General features: G+C 37.3%; 1 protein-coding gene across 4 annotated transcripts in view; it reads right to left on the reverse strand.

Moving 5' to 3' along the window:
* Positions 1-330: 330 nt before the first annotated feature.
* Positions 331-13,156, reverse strand: part of KNL1 (kinetochore scaffold 1) — a 67,072-nt gene continuing 54,246 nt past the window's right edge. For all 4 annotated transcript variants that reach the window (XM_019442545.2, XM_019442547.2, XM_019442548.2 and 1 more), the window contains 9 exons: positions 11,282-11,359; positions 11,082-11,121; positions 10,210-10,311; positions 9,378-9,478; positions 5,628-5,696; positions 4,864-4,973; positions 3,620-3,738; positions 2,811-2,933; positions 331-2,038 (listed from right to left, as the gene is read on the reverse strand). In XM_019442545.2, the coding sequence (XP_019298090.2) occupies positions 1,924-2,038; positions 2,811-2,933; positions 3,620-3,738; positions 4,864-4,973; positions 5,628-5,696; positions 9,378-9,478; positions 10,210-10,311; positions 11,082-11,121; positions 11,282-11,359 (857 nt within the window). In that variant the 3' untranslated portion in view covers positions 331-1,923. The remainder of the gene's footprint in view (positions 2,039-2,810; positions 2,934-3,619; positions 3,739-4,863; positions 4,974-5,627; positions 5,697-9,377; positions 9,479-10,209; positions 10,312-11,081; positions 11,122-11,281; positions 11,360-13,156) is intronic.

Raw genomic sequence — 13,156 nt, forward strand, 5'->3', positions numbered from 1 at the left:
GTGTATTTCTAGAGAGAGCTTCCTTTTTCTATCTTCACAGGTCTATTGAATACATGGTAAAAAACAACAACAAACCTCTTCACTTCATAAACAGACACTGCTTAAAAAGATTTCATATAATAGGGGCGCCTGGGTGGCTCAGTTGGTGAGACATACAACTTTGGCTAGGGTCATGATCTCAGCGTTCGTCAGTTTGAGCCCCACATCAGGCTCTGTGCTAACATCATGGAGCCTGGAGCCTGCTTCTGATTATGTGTCTTCCTCTCTCTTTGCCCTTCCTCTGCTTATGCTCTGTCTCTCTCAAAAATAAACAAACATAAAAAAAAAAGATTTCATATAATAAACTTATTTTAATAGTGCAAAAACCAGTCTGCTTCTAATTAGTGAAGGAACAATTTCCAAAAATTTTTTATAGAAATAGCCAATCCTTTGAACAAATACAAATGCAAATAACTAGGTATATATTACAATTTTGTAACTAAACCCAAGAAAGCAGAGTCCATAATTACAAGCCAAATCATTCTTGAAGCTGGTCATTCCAGTTTACCAAAATGAATAAAAGAAAATTTCTACTTTTTAGGTTTACAGAAAATAAATAAAACAACTCCAATAAGAAAACTAATTTAAGTTTCATGGAAAACAGGCCACATTGGTGACTTTAAAAGTTTTTCAAGAATATTTACATCTTGATTTTTATGGAAAATAAATTTTATGTTGAATTTGAGGTTTAAAAGACCATGTGATCTTTCTGACCAATAGCTCAGAAGTAAAAGCCAATTTAAGAGCGAAGATAACATTCATGGGACCCAGAGGACTTTAACCTGATCATAAAGTATAAAGCAAAATTTTAATATGAATTAGTTTGAAATGCAAATATATTTTGTTTATAATTAAATACAAAAGAAATGAAAAAATTATCATGATTAGGATTCAATTAAAGTTTGGGTAAAAATTTTCTCATATTTATCTCACAGATAATACTGGTCATTCAATATCAATGGATATGGCTTATTTTTGTTTATGAGAAGGGTGTGGCTTCAGAAATCAATTCTCACATTAAATTAATTACTACTGCCAGAACTGGACAGAACTAGTGGTTTTAAATTTGATATTGTTTGAAGTACAATTATTTGATAGAAAGAGACTGAGAATCTTGCTGTAAAGCATCCTTCAGAAAGATGGAAATTGCCTAGGCAGAAGAGTATCTCTCTATACACGACTATGTATTTCCATATGTATATATATATCTCCTTACTACATCACAAAAACAAAAAAATATCAATATATTTACATATATGTACTGGCCCAAAATGAATTAACTTTCTCTACAAAATTATACTGAGAAAATATTAACACATATTACATAATAAAAGGCAAGGCCCTCTAGAAAAGATGGCAACCATTTGAATAGCTGAGTGCTATTGCTTTTTCTTAATAAAATTTTTAAAATGAAGAAAAAGGAGAATGAGTAGTTTGTAGACAGATAAATCTCTATCCCAGAAAAATACCTACTAGACAGAAGGCCGGCAACCAAAAAATTAGAGCTGTACATATGAGGAAATGGCTAATGTTTTTGTCAGCGGTGACAGCTCCACTTAAAGTTACTCTGTAGGGCCTGTACTAAAGCAAAGAGCACAACTTTAATTAGAAGAAATTTTCCCTAAGTGTTCTACTATTTGAACCTTTCATAAAAAGATGAGCAAGTTGATAAAAGGCTATTTGAGGACTTTCATCATTCCTGACTGTAGAGATTTAAACACTAGCCATATTAACTATAACAAATTAACTATAACATCATCAGGAGGAGTTTTATGAGGCTTCTTTCTATCACCTAAAGACAAAGATTAAATAGCAATGGATACTCCGACGTAGTATCATTATGATGTGTGCTATGCTTGGTTATTATAGCTGTAGTCCATAGGTCTAGTGGTAGAAATGGCAGTCCTGAAGTAGATCTTGGTAAATTTGCTTGACTACATTCTTTAGGTAGCTGTCCTCCAGTGGCACTTTAGATAGAATTGCAGTGATTTCATCTTGGCTAGAAAGAACAAAAGTTTCATTAATTTTTCTGGAAACGTACTTATCGATAGCATTTCAGTGGAATTCATGTTTTTGGGTATGGTCTCTGAGTCTTTTAGGAAGCATAAATAGACATTTCTAAAAATAGACTGTCCAGTTTGAACTGGGATTCCAAAAACAAGGCCTAAGAGCAATTCTGTATGAACTGGGGGGTTATCTTGACTTAGCTAAAAATCTAAACTGCTGGTGTTTGCTGATGGATTTGAGGTGGGTGCATTCTAAACTCTACCATCTTACAAACTGTCAACTGTATGTCTAAAAAGTCACAAATAGGAATGAAATATTGTTATGTCTGGTTACAAAGGCTAATTGAAAAAAGCATTATGACTGCACAGCTTTCTTAAATGATTACTAAGTGATTAAGTGATATTCTGTTTTTAAGGGCATAAAGGTTGTTTATATATGATCTGGGCTAAGCTTATACCCATTTTTTTCCTTTTTGGGCTCCTGTTTTAGGTAAGATTATTCAAAAAGTGGAGCAAGTATAAGAGAATATACCAGTGGTCTCCAGTATCCACTGGTGCTAGCAATGAAGGTCACTAAATTATAAGAACAAATCCTTCAAAAGGAAGTCAGGAGTAACATTTGGCACTCAGTATGGATTATCCATTATTGGCATATCCAATAATGGTATATATCCATTATTTCTGGCCACTTTGAGAGATTTTTCAAATAATAGAGGAGAGGTAGAAAAGTCATTAGGAACCCTATCCTGCTGGCCCTTTACTTACCCAATGTTTCCAATGTGATTTTGAATGGAAAAAGGTAAGCGGACAGTTGGAAAATGAACTGAGAGAGGTAAAGTTATCTCAAACTTTGCAAATGCTGCAGAGCTGGAGAATAAAAGCCTCAATCTGTAAAAGACAAAATCCTCAATTAAAAATAAAAAACAAACATAGAATGAAACAAATATATTTTCTTTTTACACTGGTAGGTGAAACTTAGGTGGTACATTATTTCTTGTCCTTATCAAATGGACAGAGGGTAAAACATCTGGAACAAAGTATTATTATGGTTGTTCATTTCCATTGTTAGTCATAAAATTCACTGAAAGAAATCATTTTAGTAAGTTTTTGATTACTTACTTACTGTTACAGATTGAACTATGTCCCTACTGCCATTCATATGTTGAAGCCCTAGCCCCCAGTATCTCAGAATGTAAGATCATTGCAGATTTAATTAGTTAAGATGGAGTCCTACTGGAGTGGGATGGTCTCCTAATCCAAAATGATTGGTGTCCTTATAAAAAGGGGGCATTTGGACACAAACATGCATACAGGAAGAACATGATGTGAAGATGAAAGCAGATACTGGAGTTATATATTTATAAGCCAAGGTATGTCAATGATTGCCAGCAAATCACTAGAACTTAAGAGAGAGGCATGAAACAGATTCTCTTAGCCCCTCCGAAAGAACAAACCCTGCTAACATCTTGATGACTTCTAGCCTCCAGAACTGTGAAACAATAAATTGCTGTTGTTTAAAGCCACTGAGTTTGTAGCACTTTGTTAAGGCAGCCCTGGGAAAGTAATACACTTACTCGGTATTAGTCACATCTATGTTCATTAGGTTATAATTTGGTCCCCATCTCTTTAAAAACTCAATTTCTTCTCCAAGGAGTCTACAATGGCTCACTACAAGTGAAATTTCTTGAAGCATCTGGGAAAAATAGGGGGAAAAAAAAGAAATTATGAAAACATTTCAGTTTTTAGTGGCTCTGTTATAAAGAAATCCCCAAAGTTAAGTAATTTATATATTTAAACTTTCATATAAAATTTTTTTTGTAATGTTTATTTTTGAAAGAGAGACAGAGACAGAGTTTGAGCTGAGGAGGGGCAGAGAGAGAGGAAGACACAGAATCCAAAGCAGGATCCAGGCTCTGAGTTGTCAGCACAGAGTCTGATATGGGGCTCGAACCCATGAGCCGTGAGATCATGACCTGAGTCGAAGTCAGACGCCCAAAAGACTGAGCCACACAAACGCCCCTATACTTTCATTTTTTAAAAATGTTTATTTTCGAGAGAGAGCACATGAATGGGGGAGGGGCAGAGAGAGAGGGAGACACAGAATCCAAAGCAGGCTCCAGGCTCTGAGCTGTCAGCACAGAGCCTGACATGGGACTTGAATTCATGAACTGTGAGATTATGACCTGAGCTGAAGTCGGATGCTTAACCAACTGAGCCACCCAGGCACCCCAATATTTTTATAATTTCAGGATCCACTATTACATATATAAAATTGCAGCTCTTCTTTTTTTAAAATTTATTATTTTAAAAAAAAATTCTTTTTACATTTATTTTTTTTGAGAGACAGAGAAAGAGCACAAGTCGGGTAGGGGCAGAGAGAGAATGAGACACAGAATCCAAAGCAGGCTCCAGGTGCTGAGCTGTCAGCACAGAGCCCGATGTGGGGCTCGAAAGCACAAAATGTGAGATCATGACCTAAGCCAAGGTTGGATGCTCAACCGACTGAGCCACCCAGGCGCCCCTTTAATTTATTATTAAAAAAACTTTTTTTTTAAGTTTACTTATTTTTGAGAGAGACAGAGACAGTGTGAGTGGGATAGGGGCAGAGAGAGAGGAAGAGACAGAGTGTCCCAAGCAGGCTTCATGCCACCAGGAGAGCCTGATGCAGGGATCCAACTCATGAAACTGTGAGATCATGACCTGAGCCGAAACCAAGAGTTGGACATCTAACCAAATGAGCCACCCAGGAGCCCCTCAGAGCTCTTCTTTTTGTGACAGAAAACAAAATTTTCTTTCAAAATACTTTAATCAGATTTACCTTGGGAACCTCATGCTGTGTTTTACATTTCTTCTTCCAGGATTCTTGTTTCTCAATGTACTGGAAGATAAGCTTATGAACTAAAAGGGAGGAAGGAGGAGCTTTATCTTCTGAGGAAGGAAAAACAACAACAGGGTATTACTTACTTTCATTTATCTTCTACACATAAGTTAGAAATATTATATAAACTAGAAATACCTTCAAACTACTAGGTATCTAAGTATCCTCTCCGTTTTATTTTCAAACACATAAATCAACATATATAGTAAACACAGACATTCTTATAAAAACTCAAGCCTTTATCATGTACAGAATAGAAGCTGGTTAAAAACATGGGCTTAAATGTAACATAAACCTAAGTTTAAATCCTGCCTTTCCTTACAACCTGAGTGATCCTAAGCACAACACTTACTTCTTTTGAGCTGCAGTTCTCTAATTTGTAAAATGAGGAACCTTACCTCCAAGTGTTAACGTAAGTAACATTAATGCCTGATACTAAGTACTCATAATGGTAATTTTTCAATTATGGAAACAGCTATTATTAATCATCAATCATTGCTTAAAATCTAGTAATAATTAAAAAAATTAAATCCTACCTAATATTTGGAACATTATCCAAGCAATTTTATGTCTAATAAACATTTCTAAGGACAAATTATTATTATTATTATTGTTTATATTTAACTTTGTATGTGAAAGAGCTCTCAAGGAGCAATTTACACTTGTAAATATTCAACAAGTTTTTTGTGGATAACTGGACTTACCATCTAACAGAGACTGAAAATTCAGGTCAACAATCTTCCTGAAAGCCTTGTCCAGGAAAGGGAGACCAACTAGGAAGAACCAGAGTAAGAGTAGTATTTCTTTTTATTATCTGATTTTAAGCCACATACAACTCAGTACTTTACAAGCCTACTCTTTCTGGGTAGCAGGGTTTTTTGTTTTTGTTTTTTCTTTAGAGAGAGAGAGAGCATGTGAAGAGAGAGAGAGAGAAGAAAGAGAATCTTAAGAAGGGTCCACACTCAGTGCAGAGTTTGACATGGGGCTCGATCCCACCACCTTGGGATCATGACATGAGTTGAAATCAAGGGTCAGATGCTCAAGTGACTGAGCCACCCAGGTGCCCAAACAGAGTTTTTTTTTAATATAAGCAGCTAAAGGTATATACTTGAATCATATTATTTTTTGTGAATGGTAAAGGCTCCCCCTGAGACTGCTGAACTACACTTACTGACAGGCCTTTGAAGGAAATTTAAGGTGTAGTACCTTTATTTTAAATTTATCAAGGCCTCCTCCTTTAACTCCTAAATTTTGTGCAAAGATACTATTTTCAGACACCATACAAAAAAATGACTATGATCTCTTCACACCTACTTTCTTTTTATAAATACAGTGCAAATGATTTATGCTCTTAGCATTACAGTAATGAGTTTTAGGTAGCCAGGAGAGCTGCTTCCTCCTCCAAACTCTAGAGTTCTCTCATGTTTCTCGAATTCTGATTCTTTTCATGTTATTGAATATTTTCTATGTGTTAGGCACTGGGGATACAATAATGAGACAAAAAGACACGATCAATTTATATTCTCAAAAAGCTAATAGCTCAGGGGGATACACAGATAATTGCACAAATAAACACACCAAAAACTACAACTGGGAATAGGCACTATTAAGTAAAACTGCGGGAAGCAATGAGAAAATATATAAGAGGAAGGTAACTAGTAGAAGGAATGGGTAAAAGGAGAGTCAGGGAAAACTTTCCTGAGAAAGAGATAATTGAGCTGAGCTCATAAGGATTACTGGCAGAAATTTATTTAGTGGAGAGGGAGTACTATGGTATGAATGATTGTGTCCTCCCCTCAAATTTGTATGTTGAAATCTTTTTTTATTTTTTAAAAAAAATTTTTTTTTTTTTTTCAACGTTTATTTTATTTTTGGGACAGAGAGAGACAGAGCATGAACGGGGGAGGGACAGAGAGAGAGGGAGACACAGAATCGGAAACAGGCTCCAGGCTCCGAGCCATCAGCCCAGAGCCCGACGCGGGGCTCGAACTCACGGACCGTGAGATCGTGACCTGGCTGAAGTCGGACGCTTAACCGCCTGCGCCACCCAGGTGCTCCTGTATGTTGAAATCTTAACGCCCAAGGTGATGGTATTAGGTGAAAGATTTTTGGGGAGGTATTTCAGACATGAGGGTAGACCCCTTATGAACGAGATTAATTAGGGTCTCAGAAGAGACCCTAAAGAGCTAGCTTGGACTTTCAGCATATAAGGATACAATAAAAAGTATGTGCCCTGGAAGAGGGCTCTTACCTGAGCATGCTGGCATCCCAGTCTTGGATCTCCAGCTTCCAGAAATGTAGAAAATAAATTTTGGTTGTTCATAAGCTACCCAGTTTATGGCATTTTTGTTATAGTAGTCCAAATGGACAAAGGCAAGGGAAAGGGTTTCCAGGCATAAAAAAGATCATTATGAAGGTCCTGGAGAAGGATGGAATATGACTGACCATAAAAAGACCATGATCTTTTGTTTTTTGTTTTTTTTTTTTTTTAATTTTAACGTTTATTTATTTTTGAGACACAGAGAGACAGAGCATGAACAGGGGAGGGGCAGAGAGAGAGGGAGACACAGAATCTGAAACAGGCTCCAGGCTCTGAGCGGTCAGCACAGAGCCCGACACGGGGCTCGAACTCACGGACCGTGAGATCATGACCTGAGCCGAAGTCGGATGCTTAACCAACCGAGCCACGCAGGCGCCCCGACCATGATCTTTTAAAGAAATGAAAGAGGGGTGCCTGGCTGGCCAGTCATCAGAGCATGAGACCCTTGATTCTCAGGGTTGTGAGTTCATGGCCCACATTGTGTGTGGAGCCTACTTTAAAAAAAAAAAAAAAAAAAAAGGGAAATGAAAGAAATCCATGTGCCAAAGTGCAGAGAATAGTTTAAGATGAGGCAGGAGGGGCGCCTGGGTGGCGCAGTCGGTTAAGCGTCCGACTTCAGCCAGGTCACGATCTCGCGGTCCGTGGGTTCGAGCCCCGCGTCAGGCTCTGGGCTGATGGCTCGGAGCCTGGAGCCTGTTTCCGATTCTGTGTCTCCCTCTCTCTCTGCCCCTCCCCCGTTCATGCTCTGTCTCTCTCTGTCCCAAAAATAAATAAAAAACGTTGAAAAAAAAATTTAAAAAAAAAAAAAAAAAAAAAGATGAGGCAGGAAAAGGAGGAAAAATTAAATTCTTGCAAGATGTTACAGTTCATAGCAAATATTTTGATCATTAGTCTAAGAGTATTTGGTGCATAATCAGATTTTTAACAATCCCCATAGCTGCAGGAAGGAAGATGAATTGGAGGGGAAAAGGAGAAGATCCAGAAAGGCCAGTTTGAATGTTATTGTAGTCATTTGGTTAGAAATGACTATTGATAGGAAATGAAGAAAAGTGGATCAGTATTAAGAAATTAAAATCAGTAAGTCTTATTGATGATTAGATATGCCTGGCAAGGGATAAAATAAAGAGGTAAAGAGTGATTCCTGTTTTAATTTTGGACCTGGACTAGAGCATGTGGGTGGCTTGAGTGCAGAGTCTGTTTGGCATTCTCTCTCTCCCTCTCACTCTACCCACTCCTCCCCCACCCTCTCTCTCTCTCAAAATAAACAAACAAACAAACAAACAAATAAACATTAATTTTGGACCTGGACTGAAGTTGTTGATATTCTTTGAGAAAAGGAAATTTTAAGGAGAATCATGTGTGGAGGCTGGAAAAATGTGAAGTTTGGTTTGCTATGCTGAAATTGTTTCAGAGAAAAGACCTAAAGACACCGACAGGAGCCTCTTAACAAAATAGCTAGAACTCTGTCCAGTTACCATATAGTGATTCCAAAGACTCTGTTAAGCCTACCAATATATACAGAACTTCCAATGAACTTTTTAGGTTAATTTAAGTACAAAAAAAAAAAAAAAAAATATCAAGGGGTGCCTGGGTGGCTCAGTTGGCTGAACATCCAACTTCAGCTCAAGTCATGAACTCAAGCTTCGGTTCGTGAGTTCAAGCCCCACAATAGGCTGGCTACTGTCAGCAGACAGCCTGCTTTGGACCTTCTGTCCTCCTCTCTCTCTGCCCCTCCCCTGCTCATGTTCTCTCTCAAAACAAAACAAAACAAAACAAAACAAAACAAAACAAAACAAGTGTCACCAGCCATTAGAGTAAGTCTATCAAAAAAGACAGATGGAAAAAAGGAAGCCAGAACAAATAGATGCAAATAGCATATTGATCCATTATTTGGATATGTAAAATTTCTTTCATCTAATGTCATTCAACAAAGGTCAACTTTCATTAGTTGAATTTTTATTTTATTCTCTATCTAATAAAATAAAATCCTATTATCGTAAATTAAAATAATTGCTTCTCTAGTGTGCTTTCATTTCATTATGTTAATAGTTATTATTGTAGTAAAATAAAGATTGGACTCCTTAGTGAGTTTATCCATGCATTTTTCTGCAGAGGAATTACTTTTGCTACTCACCTGCTGGCTCTCCAAAGGTGATGGTAAGTTCTATTGTGTCATAAAGAAAGGTGAACACAGCTTGATCATCACTCCACTCGATGACTTCCCACTCAGACACGCTGGAGAGAAATAAACAAAGACAAAAATTTTTTTCTGAAGTAAAAGAAGAGGAGAGTTAACTTTTGATACCACACAAAGAGTGCCAGCAATATTTGCTGAAGTTTTTTGCTGGCTTGGGAGATAATCAAATATTTTGATTCAAATACCGTGAATGTACAAATATGCTTTTGAAAGAATTGACCCAATTTTGAGTTCTGCATCAAAGAAAACCCAAGTTTAGGCAATATAAAGTGTTAAATATTTTAAAATGATAATTTCATAGCTTTCCCACCTTGTATACTTTCAGCTTGGTGTTGAGTACACTGACTCTTTTTGAGGTTGTATTGTATTACGGGTTAAAGATAGTGATACACAGGGGCATCTGGGTGGCTCAGTCAGTTAAGTGTCCAACTCTTGATTTTGGCTCGGGTCATGATTTCAAGGTTCAAGGGTTCAAGCCACGGGTTTAAGTCCTGGTTTGTGGTTTCAAGCCCCATGTCAGGCTCCGTGCTGGCAGTGCAGAGCCTGCTTGGGAATCTCTCTCTCTCTCTCTCTCTCTCTCTCTCTCTCTCTCCCTCTCTCTCTGCCCCTCTCCCACTGTATGTGGGCTCTCTCTCAAAATCAATAAATAAACTTAAAAAAAACAACAACAGTGATACATGTTAAAAACACATGTCAACTGCTGTAATAGGTTAGCCAACTACAAAGGCACAGGGTAAAACACAAACTAATGACACCTGCTTTTCCTTACCTCAACTGATCCAGTAGCTCTTCAGTTCTATTTGTTTGTTTTTGCACGAAGTCTATTTGAGCAAGAGTCTGCTCTTTCTGTACTTCCAGTTCTAAGAGATTTCTGCAAATCATAGCAGGTAATCAGAGAGATAAGGCTGTTGTCTGAGAATTTGGACTCCATAAAAATAAAAGGTTTATGAGAAGAAGTCACATGCTAGATGGCTCCCCAGTGAAGTGAATGGCATCCATTTTTGTTTTCTTAGTTTTTTTTTTTCTTGTGTGTGTGTGTGTGTTTTTTTTTTAATAAGCATTAATCTAGAAGTGAGGGTCTAATTAGGAAAAGCTTAAACCAATGGTTCTCAAAATTAGGATCCATGAAGGTTTGCATCTTTGACAGTTTGCATATTCTTTAATATTATTATTAAAATTTACTTTTCATTTTGGGGCGCCTGGGTGGCTCAGTCAGTTAAGGATCCGACTCTTGATTTCCACTCAGGTCTTGATCTCATGGTTTGTGGGAGTGAGCCCCGTGTTGGGCTCTGCAGTGACAGTATGGAGCCTACTTGGGATTCTCTGTCTTCTTTCTCTCAAAGTAAGTAAATAAACTTAAAAAAAAAAAAGTACAATATAAAAACAGTTTAATGCTAGGTTTATTTTCTTTAAAAGGATCCCGATATTATTCAAGCTTGAGAAATACTACCTTGGATTAATGCCCCGTAAGTGCTTAGAAAACACTGCCAACTAAAACAGGTCAAGTTCAAGGTGGAACAGAAGCCCTGAGTCAGTCTTAATTCAATATTCATGTGCCTAATCTTGTCAGTTTTTAGAGGTAGGAAGCCATTTAGCCTTGCAAAGTTTAGCCTATTTTCTAACACTCCAGTTGAAGCTGACCTTTGGAGCTCTTCTTCTTCAGTTTTCAACTGTTCCAGTTCTTTAGGGAAAAAAAAAAATCTGTCAGAATGGACACATTAAAATGTTGCTACAAAAAATCATCTGTTCTATTGAAAATTCTGTATCACTTTATCTCACCTAAATAAACAGAAAATAGCTTGTTTTTTTTCCCCATTTATCTTCTTAATTAATTCAGTTACCTTTCTCTGCAGCTCTCATTTCTGAATTCCATTCTTCCATAGGATTGTCTTTCTCTCCATCCTCCAAATTCTTAGTTTCTAAGTAGGCAATGTGCATTAGAATAACTCAGTCAAAAATAACCAGAGATGAGAAAAAAAGATGGTCCCAAAATGAAGTGTTAACAGTATTTCACAAATAGTCATCATTCCCCACCTTTCCTTGCCAATAAAGCACTGAGCTATACTTATAATTTCATACAAAGACTTGCTTCTAGCGGCAGACAAGTGAACTTTGAGCCACATGCAATGATCTCCAACAGCAGCTTCTCATAGGCCACTCTGAGGTAGAAATTGTTTACATATAATTGCATATGTTGAAGTTATTGTTAGGCAACCCCATGGACAAGAAACAGGAACAGATACACATACACAAAAGCATGTGTGCACATTTCCAATAAGTACTTAACTTCTTACATTTACTCTTCATCTATTCAAATTCCATCTCTACATTGCAGCCAATGCTTAATACTCTTCAAGGTTGCTCACTGTTCTCAGAAAAAGTCAAACCTCCTTAAGGGGCCCTCCTTGCCCAGGCCCACAAAGCTGACATCTCCAGCTTTATCTGAATCATGTTCTCTCTTGCGCTTTCTCTATTCTAGCCAACATTGGCCTTATTTCAGATCCTTATACTTGTTACATTCTTTCCCATAGAAGAACTTCTGTGTGTGTTATTCATATTAAATAGTCTGCTTTCCCTTCCTCACTTTAAATCCTCCTCATTTTCAGATCTTAACTTAAAAGCCATTTCCACAGAGAGAAGCTCCTCCGGACCTGACTAGGTTAGATTTGTTTCAGGACCTTACAGCACCGTGTAACCTCTCTCACAGCACTTAACATAAAATTATTATTTTTAAGCTTATTTATTTATTTTGGGAGAGAAAGAGCAAGTTGGGGAGAGGCAGAGAGAGACAGTGAGAGGGAGAGAGAGAGAATCCTAAGCAGGCTCCACACAGGCAGCTCAGAGCCCAGCAGGGGGTTTGAAACCACAAGGTTCAAAGCCGTGAGATCAAGAGCTGAGCTGAAACCAAGAGTCAGATGCTTAACTGACTGAGCCATCCAGGTGCCCTAAATTATTTAATTCTTATATTCTTTTCTAGATGAGAAGCTCCACAGGGCCATAAAGTTTTTGTGTTTAATCACCATAGTATTCTAAGCATTGAGCACTGTACATGGCACAACATAGGTACTCAGTATATTTGCTCAAGGCATAATTAAGGAATGAGAAAGAAATAGCTATTTGTCAGTGGTATCTAGAGAAAGAAGTGTGGTTTTTGGTATTTTAAAGATAAGAGAGAGGTGAATATATCCTTCAGAGAGGAGGCAGAAAGGTTGAATATGTAAGAGATAAGGGAAAATCAGTGATATGAAATTCCTGAGAAGAGGGGATGGAACTGAAGTTTAGGTGGAAAGATTGGTCTTAGGGAAAAGAAAGGAATGATGAAAGAATGGATATAGATATATAAAAGTTTGATTTGTTTGGAAGTAGGAAGTTCAAAAGTTCTGGCCTAATAGCTTGTTTTTCATATGTGAAGTAGAAAGAAAGGTAATGAACAAAGGAGTAGGGCATGAGTAGTAGGAGTCTAAGATTATGGAATTCATACACTCACTATCAATGCAATGTAGAAAACATGTACTAGGCACTTGCTCAATGCAAAGCATAGTACTAAGAACTCTGAAGGATATGGAGAAAAATAAAAGCTGATCTTTGCTTCCATGGAGCTTACACATTAGGGAGATAGCTATATAAAAATAACTATAATTACAAGTAGATGTATACTACAAGAAGGACTAATAAAACAGCTACAGGAGCTCAAGGGAGATAAGGACTGCTTCCTT

The sequence above is a fragment of the Panthera pardus genome, unplaced genomic scaffold (assembly GCF_024362965.1).
Source record: "Panthera pardus isolate Hobbes unplaced genomic scaffold, ASM2436296v1 HiC_scaffold_24, whole genome shotgun sequence".
NCBI classification, from domain to species: Eukaryota; Metazoa; Chordata; class Mammalia; order Carnivora; family Felidae; genus Panthera; species Panthera pardus.